General features: G+C 47.5%; 1 protein-coding gene across 3 annotated transcripts in view; it reads left to right on the top strand.

The window, feature by feature from the left end:
• Window positions 1–18,202, top strand: part of LOC116540803 (kallikrein-2-like) — a 70,310-nt gene that overhangs the window by 35,471 nt on the left and 16,637 nt on the right. Inside the window, exons 2-4 of one of the 3 annotated variants that reach the window (XM_032264547.1) lie at window positions 11,830–12,114; window positions 12,228–12,364; window positions 13,479–13,660. In XM_032264547.1, coding sequence (XP_032120438.1) covers window positions 11,838–12,114; window positions 12,228–12,364; window positions 13,479–13,634 — 570 coding nt within the window. In that variant the 5' untranslated portion in view covers window positions 11,830–11,837 and the 3' untranslated portion in view covers window positions 13,635–13,660. Of the gene's footprint in view, window positions 1–11,829; window positions 12,115–12,227; window positions 12,365–13,478; window positions 14,295–18,202 lie in introns of those variants that run through there. The other 2 variants (XM_032264546.1, XR_004264591.1) reach the window with 2 other exon arrangements.

The raw sequence follows: 18,202 nt of genomic DNA, 5'->3' as shown, positions 1-18,202 counted from the left end.
CTGACTTCTTTTTCTGGCAATTTCATATATATATATATATATATGTATATATTTTGGTTTGGATCCATTGTTGGTGAGCTAGTGTGATCTTTTTGGGGTGTTAAATAACCTTGTTTTGTCATATTTCCCGAATTGTTTTCCTGGTTCCTTCTCATTTGGGTAGACTATGTCAGAAGGAAAATCTGCGGCTCAAGGGCTGCTGTTCAAATTCTTTTGTCCCACAGAGTGCTTTCTTGATGTGTTTTCCCCCAGTGATGGGGCTTCCTGAGAGCTGAACTGCAGTGATTGTTATTTCTCTTCTGAATTTAGCCACCCAGTAGAGCTACTGGGCTCTGGGTTGGTACTGGGGAGTGTTTGCAAAGAGTCCTGTGAGGTGATTCATCTTCAGGTCTCTTAGCTGTGAATATCAGCACCTGTTCTATTGCAGGTAGCAGGGGAGTAAAGTGGACTCTATGGGAGTCCTCGGCTGTACTTTTTTTTAGTGTGCTGGTTTTGTGTTGGTTGGCCTCCAGTTAGGAGGTTACACTTTCAAGGCAGCATCAGCTGCAGTAGTACAGGGAGGAAAAAAGCTTGCTGTAGGGTCACCTGGATAAGTATTTGGGCTTCTCAGGTGATGGGTGGGGCCAGAGAGATTATGCCTTTTGTCTTTGGCTGCTGGGGCAGGTAGAGAAAGACCATCAGGTAGGGGCAGGGTGTCTGAGCTCAGACTTTCCTTGGGTGGAGGTTGCTGCAGCTGCTGTGGGGCGTGGGATGTGATTGTCAGGCCAATGGAGTTATGTTCCCCGGGGGATTATGGCTGCCTCTACTGCAGCGTGTGGGTCACCAAGGAAGTGGGGGAAAGTCGGCAGTTTCAGGGCTCACCCAGGGCTCAGCCCGAAGGGTTGGTCTCACTCCCACTATGCGCACCCCCAACCAAAGCACTGAGTTTTTTTCCAGACAGCGGGTGAGCAGGGCTGGGAACTTGCCCCAGGCTGTAAGCCTCCCTGCTGAGAAAGCAAGCAGGGCTTTCAGGTTTCGTGCCTCCCCACCTGCTGCAGCTTCTGTGTTCCTGTCTGCACTCACAGTTTGCCCCCTCCCCTGAGTTCTGAGAAACTTCGTGTTCAGTTGAAATTTTTACAAAGTTCAGCTGGAAGTTTCCTTCTGTCTGTGGTCTTTCCCCAGTTCCATTGCCAGCCCTCCCCAAGGACCCCTGTGAGACAAAGTCAGAAATGGCTTCCCTGGGGACCAAGAGTGTCCACAGGGCTCTTCTTGTTGCTTCCTCTACCCCCATATTTCACTCAGCTCTCTAAATTCATCTCAGCTCCAGGTGAGATCAAATCCTTTTCCAGTGGTCTGGACCTTCGGATTCCCCAGTGAGGATGTATGTTCGGGGGCAGACAATCCCCCTTTCACACTTTCACACTTAGGGCACTCACAGCTTTTATGCCGTCTCCTGGAGCCTGCAGCAGCAATTTGCTTCCTTCAAAGGGTCTGTGGGTTTTCTTGGCTTTCCTGGTATGTTCCTGCGGTAGTTCTTGGAGCAAAAATTCAAGATGTGAATCTCCACATGCTGCTCTGTTCTTCTGAGTGGGAGCTGCAGGTTAGCCCTGCTTCCCAGCCACCATTTTCTCCCCACATTCACTTTTTGACTTTTCTTTTTTATTAACTGCCTGTTTGTATGCTTTGACCAATTTTTTTTAGGGGTTGCTCTCTAGTTCATGTCAGAAGTTTCTGTGCCTTCTAAATAGAAGTTTCTGTGCATTCTCTTTTTGGTTTGAACATTGTATATGTCATCTTTTATAAATAGAAATTCTGTACAAACCACAGTGCAAAAAAATAAAAATTGAAAAAAAAAAAAAAGAAATTCTGAATTCTTATACAAGTTTCTGGACAACAGTGCCCTCTAAGCAAAAATTCTAAATTTGGATGAACTACATGCAAATTTTGGTCTATGATTTGTGCTTCTGAAGTTGTGTCAAGAAGCCTTTTCTTTGTGTAAGATAAAAAAGGTTATTGCCGGGCGCGGTGGCTCACGCCTATAATCCCAGCACTTTGGGAGGCTGAGGCGGGTGGATCACGAGGTCAAGAGATCGAGACCATCCTGGTCAACATGGTGAAACCCCGTCTCTACTAAAAATACAAAACATTAGCTGGGATTACAGGCACATGCCACCATGCCCAGCTAATGTTTTGTCTGTTTCAGGGGAATTGCCTGAACTCAGGAGGCGGAGGTTGCGGTGAGCCGAGATCGTGCCATTGCACTCCAGCCTGGGTAACAAGAGCAAAACTCCGTCTCAAAAAAAAAAAAAAAAAAAAAAGGTTATCTACCACATTTTCTAGCCTCTCTAAGCCTCTTTGTTTGTCCATCTGTTTCTGTATCTCATCCCACCTCCACAGCTCTATTCATTAATTTTTTGTTTAATTGACATTTTATTGTTGTCACAAACTGTGACTTGATGAAGATAACATAAACTCATAATAATATCCCTCAATAAGAAAAGGAACAATATTCTGGGTGCGGTGGCTTATGCCTATAATCCCAGTACTTTGGGAGGCCTTGGTAGGCAGATCACCCAAGGTCGAGAGTTCGAGACCAGCCGAGCCAACATGGTGAAACCCTGCCTCTACTAAAAATACAAAATTAGCTGGGTGTGGTGGTGCATGCCTGTAATCCCAGCTACTTGGGAGGCTGAGGCAGGAGAATCACTTGAACCCAGGAGGCAGAGGTTACAGTGAAACAAGATCGTGCCATTGCCCTCCAGCCTGGGTGACGAGAACGAAACTCCATCAAGAAAAAAAAAAAAGGACAATAAACTTGTTCATTAGCTCATAAAACATGCTAAATTAGTTGGTGAATCAGAACACTTGAAATGTTCTGAAATCTTTCAGCTGACATTTGAAACAAATTTGCTACTATTTCTCCTCAAATTGGGCAAAAATCCTTAAAAAATCATATGAAATTTAAATAAATAAAACCTTGAAAGCCAAAAGAAATGTTTCTAAAGGACTAATAATGAAAAACAAATTTTGATCAAATATGATAAAAATGAAATTATTTTTCTTCCCCTAGAAAATGAGATTACAAAATCATTGATTATAAGCAGAAATAATTGAAGAGTATGAGGACAAAAGAATGCAAGAAAAAACCTCTGTAAGGCATTGAAGAAAATTGCAAAATTAAAAAATTATGCATCTTCTAAATATTGCCTTGATTTTGGTATTATATACTCATTTAAATAGGTCATGTATTATTATTCCTTTTTTCATTTAGATTTGCTATTTACATTTGTTATTTCTTTTCTCATTAGAATAATCAGAGTATTACCTAAGTTTATATTAAGAATCTTTTATTTTATTTTTTTTTTTTAAGATGGATTCTTCTTAAAAACTAAACTTCACATAGAGTAGGCCACCTCGTGGTACTGTTTTCAACCAATCAACCAAATGAATCATTAGAGCCCTCTAATTCTTCTAGCTGCAATGTTAAACCCAATATTTCTGTTTGGTGGGTCCATATTAATAAATTCAGCCTGATCTAACTTTACATTCCTTCCACCGTTATTCCACACCCACCCTTAATGTGCATTCCCATATATATTTCCTGGATTTCTGTCTGTATAATGGGTAATCCCGGCTTTGCCAATTTCTTGTGACTTAACATCTCTGTGACTCATGTTCTACTTTAAAGTGGAAATAATAACAGTTCCTGTACAGAGTTTAGAACTTCCCAAGATGACCCTCCATTGTGACATCAGTCCAGAGTCCAGGAGAGTCCCAAAGATCATCCTCAGGTTCAGTTTGTAAGCATTCACTTACGGGCTTGCACTGCTGAACGGTTGGGATGTGTCAGGCATTATCTTCAGCATTGTCTTCAGCACTTACAGATGCTCATCTAATCCTCACAACATCACTATGGGGTGGGTATTACTGGCCTCATTTGAGGGAGGAAGGGGCTGTGGCTCAGAAATGGGGGACCACTAGACCAGGGTCACTCTGGATGTTGAGGACTCCAGAGACTACGACCAGTCACCAACTGCAGAGATATTAATTGTGACCTTATGTCCCTGCCCTGGAGAGGGTGGAGGCAGACTTTCATTAACCTCCTACCTCAACCCTCTCTTTTAAGGCTCTTTCTAACCTCTGCCATGATACCAGGACTGCACTGTACTCTGTACCCTCTTGCCTCTGTAATCCCCACTGCATCCAGCTGGGTCCTCTCCTATCTCCATTCCCAGCTGGCCAGTGCAGTCTCAGTGCCCAGCTGTCTGTCAGTAACTCTGAAGGGGCTGACATTTTACCGGCGTGCAAACCAATAAGCTAACTTGCCAGACTTTTGTTAATGCTGGCAGAGTCCAGGAGACTCCAGAGTCAGAGACAAAGGATTTTATTGCTCACAGCTCAGCAGGCAGTATGCGGTTTATGTTCACATTAGTTCACCTTGCCTTCCCAAATCTTGCAGGGTGACCAGAGCCGTCCATGTGGATGCTGTGCACACAGGGTTTGTGCCACTGGTGAGAAACCTGAGATTAGGAATCCTCAATCTTATACTGGGAGAACTTGCAAATCTGCTTAGCCTTTGTCCCTGATGGAGATATTATCTTTACGATTTTGGATTGAAAACAGACCTTGTATTTATTGTCCTTGACAGTAAACAAATCTGTTGTAAGAGACATTATCTTTATTATCTAGGGCAGTAAGCAATGCTGGATGTGAGAGAGATACCATCTTGCAAGGATGCCTGCTATACAAACATCCTGGAAAAGACAGTCCAGAAAAAAAAAAGGTGTTACTGTCTTTGTTTAGAAGACACACAGATACATGACAGTACCATGGAGAATTGCATTCCAACACTGTTCAGCTAGAGCCTTCCACCCTTGGCTTCAGGGCAATCTCAACATTCCACAATTAAATAGATTGTCTGTCACATCCAGCTTCCTCATGCCTAACCAAGTTCTAGGTCCCGTTCCTGACCACATCTGGCAGCACACCACTGACAAAACCAGAACAGGGCAGTGCTCAGGATCCTAAAGATGCATGGCTGGGGATCAGAACTTCTGGGTTAGTGTGGAGAGTGGGTCCAGCCTCCAGAGTTTCAAAGGAGGAAGGAGCTAGAGGTGAGGGTCCTGGAGGGAGATTGTTAGTTCTGAACTCTCAAGTCAGTAAGGGAGAAGACTGGTAAGGTCCCAGCTCCAGAGGTTCTTCTGATGTGGGAGTGGCCTAAGAATCCCATATCCAGGCTGGGCGCGGTGGCTCATGCCTGTAATCCCAGTATTTTAGGAGGCTGAGGTGGGCAGTTCAGAAGGTCAGAAGTTTGAGACCAGCCTGGCCAATATGATGAAGCCCCATCTCTACTAAAATTAAAAAAAAAAAAAAATTAACTGGGCGTGGTGTTGGGCGCCTGGAGTCCCAGCTACTCAGGAGGCTGAGGCAGGAGAATCGCTTGAATCTAGGAGACAGAGGTTACAATAAGCCAAGATCCCGCCTGGGCAACAGAGTGAGGCTCAGTCTCAAAAAGAAAAAAAAAAAAAAAAATCCTGAGGGCTTGAGTTCTGGGTATTTGTGGCTTGAGGCTCTCTTTGGTCTCTGAAGGGTAGAGGCTATAACCATTGGGTCCAGGGTTTGGGGTGATAGTAATGGGATCTCTTGATTCCCGAAGAGTCCGAGGATCGAGGGTTGCCCATTCTTCAGTGTTGCCTCTTAATCCTTACACCACTTGAGGGTAATCACCAGCCCTTCTAATTCCATGAGGGTGTACCTGGGCAAGCACAGTCTGAGCAGGAGTGATGTCCGAGTCCTTGGGTGTCATCCACTCATCATCCAGATCCACACGGTGAGGGCGTGGCCAGTGCTGTGACGTCATGTTGCTGCGACTATCTCTGCAGTGCGCCTCTCTAGCTATGCGCCAGCCGTGGAACTGCCAACATCAGTTCTCTGATGGGAGTGGCCTGCATGGTGCCAGGCTAGGGCCTGGTGTCAGACAGGGATCCTGGAAATCTCAAGGGCTTCTGGTTGGAGGGCACAGGGACCTGAACTAATGGGTTTGCCCCAAGTCCATTGCTCTCCCAAGTGAGTCTCTTAGATATGAGGCACTGTGCCAGCATCAGCCTTATCTCCACCACATCTTATAAAAGGGACTATCCAGGGCCCTGATGAACACCATGGTGTGTGCAGGAGTAGAGGATGGAGGCACAGACTCCTGTGAGGTCAGAGCCAGAGAGGGCCATCACGGATGGGGAGGAGGCTGTGGACTGGCTTGAGAAGTGGGATGTAGTTGTGTTTGATTTCCTTGACCAGATAAAGTGCTGGGTATAGGATTGAAAATGGAGAATGAAGACCAGTCAGAATGGAGGGTCAGGTTGGAGTTGAGTTACAGATGGGGTAAAATTGTGCTTCGGATGAGCTTGGGATTGACAATTTAAAGGTGATTTGGGATGGCATGGCTTTGGGATGGAAATAGGTTTGTTTTTAATGTTGGCTGGGAAGTGTGTGGGGATTGAACTGGGGATGAGGTAAGTTTGGTTTTGGAGATAGAATATATGGAGGTGGCTATTGCATGCGAGGATGTGTGTTCATTTGGTTTGATATTTAAATGAAAGAAGATGTTAGGGTTGTCTTGAATTAGATTAAGTTGTGTTGGGTTGATGGGTTGGGCTTGTGTGTCATGTGGTTGCATTGGGTTGTGTTAAATTAGTTTGGATCACGTTTTGGTTATGATGGAAATGAGGATACATTTGAGACACTGGATTCAGGTGGTTCTCATTCAAGCTGAGGGAGATTTTCTTTCAGATGGTCATTCCAGGGAACCGGTGGTTGTGTGAAGAAGTCAGGCCATTGGCTATGTATGTCCCTCTACCATAGTACTCTGGTCTTGAATTGTGATTATCTATGTCCACTTCTGACTCCTTCACTGTACTTGGAATTTATCTTGTCATTCAGCTGGAAATGAGGGACGATTTTGTCAAATTCTTGAGACACAGCTGGGTCTGGATCAGTGTAAGCTGCTCTGGTTTTACAGAACAGATGAAATAACCATTTTCTCCCCCCAAAATCTAAAAAATCTTATAAAGTTCACATTAACAGGGAACTCTTATAATGAGTTAACACCAGGACTCTTGTTCTTGATTCTTTTCTGAGACACCAAAATGAGATATTTTTCAATGCCACCTTAATCTTTTTTTTTTTTCTTTTGAGACACATCTGGGTCTTTTGCTCTGTCACTCAGGCTGGAGCGCAATGGTGTGATCATAGCTCACCAAACGCTTGACCTCCTGGTCTTAAGGGATCCTTTTGCTTCAGCCTCCTGAGTAGATGGGGCTACAAGTGCTTACCACCACACCTGGCTAATTTAATTTAATTTTTTTTTTTTTTTTTGTAGAGATAGGGTTTCATTTATTGCTCTGGCTAATCTTGAACTTCTGACTTCAAGTGATTCTTCAGCCTTGGACTCCCAAAGCACTGGGATTGCTGGCATGAGCCACTCACTGTGCCTGGCTTGCAATTTAATCCTGGAGTGTATAAACCTGGCTCCTGATAGCTATGCATTTCATTGAGAAAGGGGCATTGGATTTTGCATGAGGACAATTCTAACCGAGGAGGGCAGGTCAACAGGAATTCCTGTTGTATGAATAGAGTGCACAGGCGTGGACAATGAGGAGTGAGGAGCCATCAGAACCCCGCATTGTTTAGTGGACATCAGGTTTTGAATAATAGGGAACTTGGTCTGGGAGACTCAAATTTCTGGATTGGAGAATATGTGCTATCACAAGGTTTTTGTTTTTGTTTTTTGTGACGGAGTTTCACTCTATCGCCCAGCTTGGAGTACAGTTGCATGATCTCGGCTCACTGAAACCTCCGCCTCCCAGGTTCAAGTGATTCTCCTGCCTCAACCTCCCGAGTAGCTGGGATTACAGGTGCCCACCACCATGCCCAGCTAATTTTTTTTTTTTGTATTTTTAGTAGAAATGGGATTTAACCATGTTGGCCAGGCTGATCTTGAATTCCTGACCTTAGGTGATCCACCCACCTTGGTCTCCCAAAGTGCTGGGATTATAGGCGTGAGCCACCATGCCCAGCCTGTATCACAAAGTTTTATGATGAAAGGAGAAATATATGTGTGGAACTATTTTCTGATGTGAAAGTGCAAGAAACAGAGTGTACTGAATGCCAAGGCTCCTATTTCAGAAACATGGTAAGTTTGAGGTCTAGTTTCTGGGCTCAGACTGGTATAGGGACCAGGAAGTCTCACAAACCCACAATTCTGGTATTTCAGCGCATATTACGTCTTGGGGTGCAAAGGAAGTACTTGGGACTTAGGCACAAGAGACTTTGTATTGAGAATCAGTGATCGGGGCTGGCCATGGTAGCTCACGCCTGTGGTCCCATTGCTTTGGAAGGCCAAAGTGGGAGGATCGCTTGAACCCAGGAGTTGGAGACCAGCCTAGGCAACATAACCAGACCCTCTTTCTACAAGGAAATAAAAATTAACTGGATGTGGTGGTACATGCCTGTGGTCTCAGCTATTCTGGAGGCTGAGACAGAAGAATTGCTTGAGTCTGGGAGTTCAAGGCTACACTGAGCTGTGATCACGCCACTGCACTCCAGCCTGGGCAACAGAGTGAGACTCTGTCTCAGAATTTGTTATTTTTTAATCAAGAATCAGTGATCATCCCAACCCCTGTTGCTGTTCATCCTGGGCCTGCCTGCTCTGGCTTTGTACCCTGGATCATGTCTCCATGACCTACAGGCGCTGCCCAATCTGGCCTCACACCTTGGGAATGCATCCAGACTGATCTAATATGTGCAGAACAACAAGTGCTGTCTCTCCCTCCCCTTCCACAGCTCTGGGTGTGGGTGTGGGTTGTCCAGCCTCCAGCAGCATAGGAAGGGCCTTGGTCAGCCTCTGGGTGCCAGCAGGGCAGGGGTGGAGTCCTGGGGAATGAAGGCTTTATAGGGCTCCTCAGGGAGGCTCCCTAGCCCCAAGCTCACCACCTGCCCATGGACACCTGTGTCAGCATGCGGTTCCTGATTCTCTCCATCACCCTGTCTGTGGGGTCCACTGGTGAGATGGGGGGACAAAGAAAGGGGAGTGGGTTCTGACTCTTATGCTAAAGCCCTTTCCCTCCCACCCAGTGCTCCAGCCTTGTCCCTTCAGCCCGCAGTTCACCCCAGACAATGTGCCCCGGCTCCTCTACATTGCAGTGGTCCTCATGCCTACACTAGGTCCCCACTCCCTCCCACTTACCCCAGAACTTTCTCCCCATTGCCCAGCCAAATCCCTACTCCCAGCTGCTTTACTAGGGTGGAAATTCCTGGGCACCTCTGTGTTTCTCTTTATGGGGCTCAAAATCTTTTAAGGACCTCTCTCAATGCCAGTGGTTCCTGGGACCCTATCATTGGGCTGCCTCCAGAGCCCCTCAGTCATGCCAGTCTACTGACTTTTCCCATTCAGCTGTGAGCATTCAACCCTGTCCCCTGGACCTTGACACCCGGCCTCCCAATCCTGTCCCAGGAAACCCAGATTCCACCAAACACTTCCTTCTTCCCCCCAAGGCTATCTGGACTGAGACAACAAATGCTGCCCCCAACCCCTAGTCTGGCACTGGGACTCAGAACTGCTCCTTCCCTGACTCTTTGCCCTGGACACTTCGTTCAATGGCCAGCCTTTTCCCTAGGAAAAAACACGAGCACCCCCAACCACAACTGCCAGTTCTCAGATTCCCTAAATCTGCACCCTTTTCAAAACCTCAAAAACCAAATAAAAAACAACTCAGGCAGAACTGTTTGCTTAACCTTGGACATGGTAAACTGCAAAACCTTCCTCTCCCAGCAACTAAACCTCTCCATAGGGCACTTATCCTTGGTTTCTGAAACCCCTTATTCTCTCATAACCCACATCTTCCACCACAGTTTCCCTTCTCCCAGTGCAAAACCCCAAATCACTGCAAATGACCCAGCCCCCAACCTGATGCTTGCTCCAGATGCTGCCCCATGTCCCTGACTCTGATCTCTGGGGTCAGATCAGCTCTTGGAGCATGAAGTCTCCCCGCCTGGCCCAGCCACCAACCCTCCAATGCAGGGAATAGCTACAGAATTCCCAGCCCTCCCAGCACCCCTTATTCATGTGACTCCCAGTCCTGGTCCTCCGCCCCTATGTCTCTTCAAACCCACAGCTCAGCTCCCTCCCCCATCCAACTCTTCTGGCCCCTCCTGTCAATCTGACCCCCCTGACCCAGCACCCTTCTGCAGGTGCCACACCCCTCATCCAGTCTCGGATTGTAGGAGGCTGGGAGTGTGAGAAGCATTCCCAACCCTGGCAGGTGGCTGTGTACAGTCATGGATGGGCACACTGTGGGGGTGTGCTGGTGCACCCCCAGTGGGTGCTCACAGGTGCCCATTGCAGAAAGGAGTAAGTAGCAGCTTGGGATGTGGGAAGAGAATGTCTGTGTCCCACAGGAATCACAGCTGGGTGCTTCCCCTGAGATCACTTCTCCAGTGAGGCTTCAGATTAAAGGGGGAGGGGAGGTCCTGGTCCAGGTCACACTGGGAGGGAGAGCTGGGACTGGACCACTCTCCCCATGGCTGCTTGGGTCTCTCTGTGTCTGGTCTCACTGTGTCTCTTGGTATCTGGCTCTGGTTATGTCTGTATGACTGTGTTTTGATCTCTATCTCCCTCTCTTTTCTGCCTCCCTGTCTCTGTGTCTCCCCTGTCTCTGTGTATCTCTGGGTCTTTCTACCACCATCTCTGTCACCATGTGCCTCACCCTCCTTCTCTCTGCCTGTCTTTCTCTCTGGGTCTCTGCCTCAGCCCTTCCACATCACTATTGAGCACACCCAGATGGGCCTGTGAGTGTGGGTGAGGAGCATCCCATTGAGGAGGGAGGAAGGAGAAAGGGAAGCAAGAAAGGAGGGGAAGGTGGCTGGGTGCAGTGGCTCACACCTGTAATCCCAGCACTTTGGGAGGCTGAGGCGGGTGGATCACCTGAGGTCAGGAGTTCGAGACCAGCCTGGCCAACATGGCGAAACCCCATCTCTACTAAAAATACAAAAATTAGCCAGGTGAAGTGGTGCATGCCTGTACTCCCAGTTACTAGGGAGGCTGAGGCAAGAGAATTGCTTGAACTTGGGAGGTGGAGGTTGCAGTGTAGTCAAGGTCATGTCACTGCACTCTAGCCTGGGTGACAGAACAAGACCTCATTTCACAAAAAATAAAAAACAAAAAACAAAAGGAGGGGAAGGGAGCTGGAGAGAGAAAAGGGGACATGGCCCTGGGCTGTGGGCCAGGCCACCCGCCCCTACAGAGCCCTCACTCCATCTGCAGCAGCAGGTGAACCACCCCCATGCCTCTGCTCCTTCCCCTGCCATTCCACACTCCTCAGATGCCTCTGTGGCCTCCCTCCTTTTTCTCTCCCACTGTGTATCACCCCTGGCTTCCTCTCTGCTGTTTCTCCTTCTCTCTCTGACTTCCTGCATCCTTTTCTCACTTGTCTGCTTCTCATTCCCTTCCTGGATCTGTTCTCTCTCCCTTCCTCTTTTCCGCATCTGTTTCTTGCTGTCCGGGTCTCTTCTTTGCTCGTCCTAACTCTCACTGTTCTCCCCTCCGTTTATGTCATTCCTCTGCCTTTTTATGCTCTTTCTTTACCACTTTGTTTCTCTCAGGTTCTGTTTCTTCGTCTCACACGATCACACTCCTGTTTTCTAACTCACTGTATTCACCATGACTATACCTTCCCCACCCCTGTGTTTTTCTCACTGTTTCTTTTTCTCTCCTTTGGAGACGACCTTATCCTCCCCTGCCCCATCTACCTTTCCCCATTTTCTCTCTCCTCATCCATCCATCCCCATTCTTCCCAGGAATAGCCATGTCTGGCTGGGTCGGCACAACCTGTTTGAGCCTGAAGACAGGCCAGAGCATCCCTGTCAGCCGCAGCTTCCTACATCCGCTCTACAACATGAGCCTTCTGAAACATCAAAGCCTTGGTCCAGATGAAAACTACAGCGACCACCTCATGCTGCTCTGCCTGCTGGAGGCTGCCAAGATCACAGACACTGTGAAGGTCCTGGGCCTGCCCACCCGGGAGCCAGCACTGGGGACCACCTGCTATGCTGCAGGCTGGGGCAGCATCCAACCAAAGGAGTGTACGTCTGGGCCAGATGGTGCAGTCGGGAGCCCAGGTGCCTGGGTGTGAGGGAGGAGAGGCCAAAGAACCAGGTGGGGCCTGGCCACAGCCCAGTTTTTCTCTGACCCGTAGTCTTCCACCCAAAGAGTCTTCAGTGTGTGAGCCTCCATCTCTTTTCCAATGACATGTGTGCCAGAGCTTACTCTGAGACGGTGACAGAGTTCATGTTGTGTGCTGGGCACTGGACAGGCGGAAAAGACACTTGCAAGGTGAGTTATCCCTACTCCCAAGATCTTGAGGGGAAAGGTGAGTGAAGACCCTAATTCTGGGCTGGGACCTGAAAGCTAACCAGACATGTGCCTCCCCTGCTCCCCGGCTATAGCCATGTCCCCTCCCCGGGGCTCATCTGCCGCCCTCCTTCCCCCTTCCCTGACTCCCTCAACATAACGGGTGATTCTCACAGCATAGTTCACCCATTCCTGCATTCAGCACACGCTTACTGGGCACCTGCTATGTGACCAGCACTGCCCTAGACCCTAGGAAGCAGCAGTGAACAGACAAGAGCAGCCCCTTTCTCCCACAGCCTCCTGTGGCCCAGGTGAGGCCCTGCAGGAGGGTGTTTGCGGGAGTGAGCAAAAACCCTCCTGCAGGGCCTTACCTGGGCCACAGGAGGACACTCCTTTTCCTCTGAGGAGTCAGGAGCTGTGGATGGTACTAGAAAGAAGCAGGGCAGGGCCTGGCTCAGGTGTTCAGAGGCTGCCACTGGCCTCCCTGTGGGATCAGACTGCAGGGAGGGAAGGCAGCAGGGGTGTTGGGGGAGCGATGATGAGGCTGACCTGGGGGTGGCTCCAAGCCTGTCCCCGCCGGGGCCCTCACCCAGCCTCTCTCACAGGCTCCTGGCCCTCAGTTTCCTCCCTCCACTCCATTCTCCACCTGGCCTCAGTGGGTCATTCTGATCACTGAACTGACCATGCCCAGCGCTGCCCACGGCCCTCCATGGCTCCCCAGTGCCCTGGGAAGAGGGTGTCTAGTCAGAAACTAGTCCTGGAGAAGTGGCCTCTGATGAGCTGTGGGGGCAGCGTCCTGCAGATGGCCCTGCCTCTCCTCCTGCTGACCTGTCTGCAGGGGCTGTCCTGGATCCTGCCCCCTGTGCAGGAGCTGGGCCCCAAAATCCCTTCCCCATTGGCCAGGATTGGAACCCTGTCCCCTCTGTTGGAATCCCTGCCCATATTCCTGTGGGAGTGGGTTCTGGAGACATTTCTCTCTGTTCCTAAGAGCTGAGAATTGCTGTCAGTCATCTGCCTGTCCAGTTCTGAGAGATGGAGTTGCCTAGGCAGACACTGGGGCCAATCTTTCACTGTGTCTCTCCCCCTGTACCCTTAGGGTGATTCTGGGGGTCCACTTGTCTGTAATGGTGTGCTTCAAGGTATCACGTCATGGGGCCCTGATCCATGTGCCCTGCCTGAAAAGCCTGGTGTGTACACCAAGGTGGTGCATTACCGGAAGTGGATCAAGGACACCATCATGGCCAACCTCTGAGTGCACCTGTCCCACCCCTACCTCCAGTAAGTTTAAGTTCACCTCACGTTCTGGCATCACTTGGCCTTTCTGGATGCTAGACACCTGAAGCTTGGAACTCACCTGACTAAAGCCCAAGCCTCTTGAGTCCTACTAACCTGTGCACCTCGGGTGTGGACTCCAGGGCCGCTAGGAAAAGGAATGGGCGGACACAGGTGTAGACCAGTGTTTCTGAAATGGGTATAATTTCACTCTCTCCTTGGGAACACTGGCTGTTTCTGGAGACTTCTCAGTTTCACTGAGGACACGCACAAGGATGTGGGTGACCATGTTGTTTGTGGGGTGCAGAGATGGGAGGGGTGGGGCCCACCCTGGAAGAGTGGACAGTGACACAAGGTGGTGATCTGCTCTCTGCGTAAGCTGGAGGCACGATGCACGAGGCACTCACACAGCTAGGAGGAAGCTGAAAACACAGCCCACTCTGTCCTGGGGGCACTGGGAAGCCTAGATAAGGCCATGAACAGAAAGGAGGGGAGTATCCTCCTATGTTGTTGAAGGAAGGACTAAGGGGAGAAACTGAAAACTGATCCATTACAGAAGATGTGTTCAGGTCCCCCAAACCAGATTTGATGATTTCCTAGTAGGACTTACAGAAATAAAGAGCCGTCATGCTGTGGTTTATTATGGTTTGTTACATTCATAGGATACACATTCAAATCACCAAACAAAGCAGACGTACAGATTGGAGTGTGGAGAAAACAGGAAAACTTGCAGTTACTAGTCTTGCTTTACGAAGTTTTCATACTGGCAGGAAGTGAAACCTATTAGGCTGAGGACCTTGTGGTGTGTAGCTGACCAAGCTGATAGAGGAACTAGCCAGGTGGGGGCCTTTGCCTTAGGATGGGGGCACATCTGACAGTTATTCTCTCCCAGTAGAGTCTTATGGTCAGCACATAATTCTCCCTGCCAGGATATATGATAATATGTATGAAGTAATTCCAGCTAAGGAAGCTCACCTGATGTTTAGTGTCCAGTGTTTTTATTTGGGGTCTGTAGGATAAGTATAGAGTACTTACTAATTGACCTTAAGTGCCCAAACCTGAAGTTTCCCAGAGGTCAAACAGATATAGCATGGTCCGGGTCCCAGATGTACAAAAACAGGCATTCATCACAAATCACATTTTTAGCATGAATCATATGGCATGGCCTAAGGTCCCACATATACCAAGGCACTTGGGCAGAACATTCCAAGGGATCAAATGTTGACTCCCAGGAGCTATTCAAGAATGAGCACTTTGCTTGGAATGTGAAGACAGTGACTTTCTTCTCTACTGGTTCCATGTCTCTGCCATTAGCTCAGATTTTATCTTCTTGTCCTTGTCTTTCTGTCTCCATCTCTGTCTGTCTGTCTCTTTGCATGTGTATATTTGCGTGTGTGCATCTTATTTTTTCTGTTTCTCTAAAAATTCTGTCTGAGACAAACTTTACTAGTGCTTCTAGAGAAAGGAAGTCTTAAGGATGAGCTTTCTGAATTCTGGCATTTCTCATTCTTGGAATTAGTTCTGTAATGAGAATAAATCTAAAGGCACCAATAGACTTATTTTCAGTAATACAAACAGAAATAGAAGTCCATGGTGTGATGTGGCAATAGAGATACACAAAATATCACCACTGGATAGTCCTAATAAAATAAAGGGGCAATGTCTGGGGTGATCGTGTATATGATACTTTGGAATATTTTTTTTAAGTAACAAGCATAATGAAATTGGATGATTGCTCCTAGTTGTGTTGGCAAAAGTTGAAAAGAAAAGAATGAGCACAGGACTTTAAATTCCCAGGTCACAGACTGAAGAAGTAATCTAAAGTTGCTATGTCTATGTTGAAAGAAACATTTATTTCCTGTAGCCACAGGGCTGAGATTTCTGAAAATCAAACCTAGAATCTTATTGTATGAGTGGCTGAATTACAATGCTAATTAAATCCTCAGCATACAGGCTGTCTGGCATTAAAGCGAAGGCATAATTGGAAAGGGTAGGGATCCCCAACATTGGAATGAAGACATATGGGAAGACTCTGATTATGGTGAGGAGGCTGGGGGAAGGTTCTAATTAGAGGATTCAGCCTGAGGCTTTAAAAATGAAGATCCAGGGGGCAGATGGGATGTGGCCAGTGTCTGGCAGGATGTGGGGCATTTGGCATCTATCCTGGTGCCTGAGGAAGCAGTGACCTCTCCCAAGAGGGAGAACCCAAGAGGAAGAGGATGTTGGGGAGGAGGAGAGACAAATGGCAAAAGGAAATTTATTTTGCCGAAGGTGGGATGAATTTGTGTCTGGAAGGATCCAAGTAGGGCCAGGAAGGTTCGGCTTCAGCTTGGCTTACACTGTCCACAGAAAAGTTCAACTCAGCTTTGATCCCTCTCCTATCATGTGGCTGTGCCCAGCTGGGGCCCCTCCTACCTCCCACCCTTCCATCTCCAGCTGGACAGGTGCAGCCTTAGTGCCCAACTCTTTGTCAAAAACTCTGAAGGGGCTGATATTTTGCCAACTCGCAAACAAGTGGCCTGCCACAGTTTTATGGATACTGGCAGAACACACCAGATTCTGTGTGCCTTAGTGCCCAACTGTTTGTCAAAAACTCTGAAGGGGCTGATATTTTACCAACTCGCAAACAAACTAGCCTGCCACAGTTTTATGGATCCTGGCAGAACACACCAGATTCTGGATCAAAGACAAAGGACTTTATTACTCACAGCACAGCAGGCAGCATGAGCTTTGTATTCACATTAGTTCACCTTGACCCCAAGTCCCACAGGAATGACCAGAGAAGTCCAGGGGGATCCTGTGCACACAGTGCTTTCTCCACCGCTGAGAAACCTGACCTTAGGAATGCTGAATCTTATAAGGGGACTGTTCATATTTGTCCAAGAGGAAGTTCTTCGTTAACGTTATCCCAGCCACAAACAGACCTGCTCTCTACATTTATTTTACTGAACACTAAACAAATCTGTTTTAAGGGACATATTATCTTTATTACACTGGCCGGTAAGCAAAGCTGTTCTGTTGAAAATATCATTTGCAAGATTGCTTGCTAGCCAAACATCCTTGATAGTCCAAAGGAACTTTTTTTTTTTGTTTTCTTAGAAGACATGTAGAAACATGAGAGGCCCATGGAGAACTTTTTCTTAGAATCATAATTTAAATGCTCTCAACTTCCCTGTAGAACAACCTTATATTTCTTCCTTATACTCCTTGTCTGCCACATCTGTGTTACCCTAGCCTCACCATTGTTCCAGGTGCAGTTCCCAGTGACAGCAGGAAAAATATGGGGATCTCATCTGTATGTGCCCTATTGTTGCTGTCTGTTTACCTGTGGATTTGCCTTTGAGAGGACATATCCACATTTCCCAGTGTAGAGACTCACGGTCTTCTGACTGTGAAAAGTCCCTCTTGGTAACTGCATAGTGCAGTTGTGTGTGTGTGTGTGTGTGTGTGTGTGTGTGTGTACATGTGTATGTGGTGGATGTTAAAGACCCTACTGTCCACTACCTGCCCACACATGTAACTATGTCCCCATATGGGAAAACTAATGAGTAGCCGTCAACACCAAGTGTCTGACTTGGGAGATGATCTAGAAATGGATAAATCTTTCTTGTCCTAGCTGCCTGTGTCTCCAGAATATGTCTTTCCCATAAATTCCCAGTTCTGTGCCTGGGAATTACCTGGAATCAAATCTATGAGCCTGTATTTGAATGTCTGGTCCCTGGGGTTGGAGTCTGCAACTTTGAATCACCACTAAGTGGCTTTAGGGATGAATCATAGTATTAGCCTTGACTCTCTATATCTGGGGCTGCACATCTGTCTGACTTTGGCTGTATTTGTTTCCACAATCTGAATATCCACGTATATGTGTCATACTAAGTGATGTGTCCTTGACTAAAATAACTGATACTTATTACTGTGTATTACAGTTACTGTGTGCCAGGCATTATCATGCACACCCAGACACATGTATATACACAAAGACACATTTTCCTATTTAAGTCTTAAGAAAACCCCCAGGGCCAGGCACTGTGGCTCACATCTGTAATCCCACCACTTTAGGAGGCTGAGGTGGGTGGATCACCTGAGGTCGGGAGTTCGAGACCAATCTGACCAACATTGAGAAACCCTGTCTCCGTATACTAAAAATACACAATTAGCCAGGCTTAGTGATGCATGTCTGTAATCTCAGCTAACTCACGAGGCTGAGGCAGGAGAATCACTTGAACCTGGGAGGTGGAGGTTGCGGTGAGTCGAGATCATGCCATTGCACTCCACCCTGGGCAACATGAGTAAAATTCCGTCTCAAAAAAAAGAAAAAGGAAAAGAAAATCCCCATTAACAAGTTAGGAAATGGAAAGACACTGAGGTCAAATAATTTTCTCAAAGATTAAGAACTAATATGTTTGATCCCAGGTGGTCATACACTTGGATGCAACCACCATACCATAGACCCATGTCTGTGAATTGGTTTTCAGGGGGTTACTGAGAATATGGCCCCTCCAAGTCAAACCTGACACTGCATATCAGTGTTTCTCTCCTGTGTACCTT

This window comes from Sapajus apella, unplaced genomic scaffold, assembly GCF_009761245.1.
Source record: "Sapajus apella isolate SASKATOON/1434 unplaced genomic scaffold, GSC_monkey_1.0 scaffold144, whole genome shotgun sequence".
In the NCBI taxonomy this organism is placed as follows: Eukaryota; Metazoa; Chordata; class Mammalia; order Primates; family Cebidae; genus Sapajus; species Sapajus apella.
This window is presented reverse-complemented; position numbering and strand designations above follow the sequence as displayed.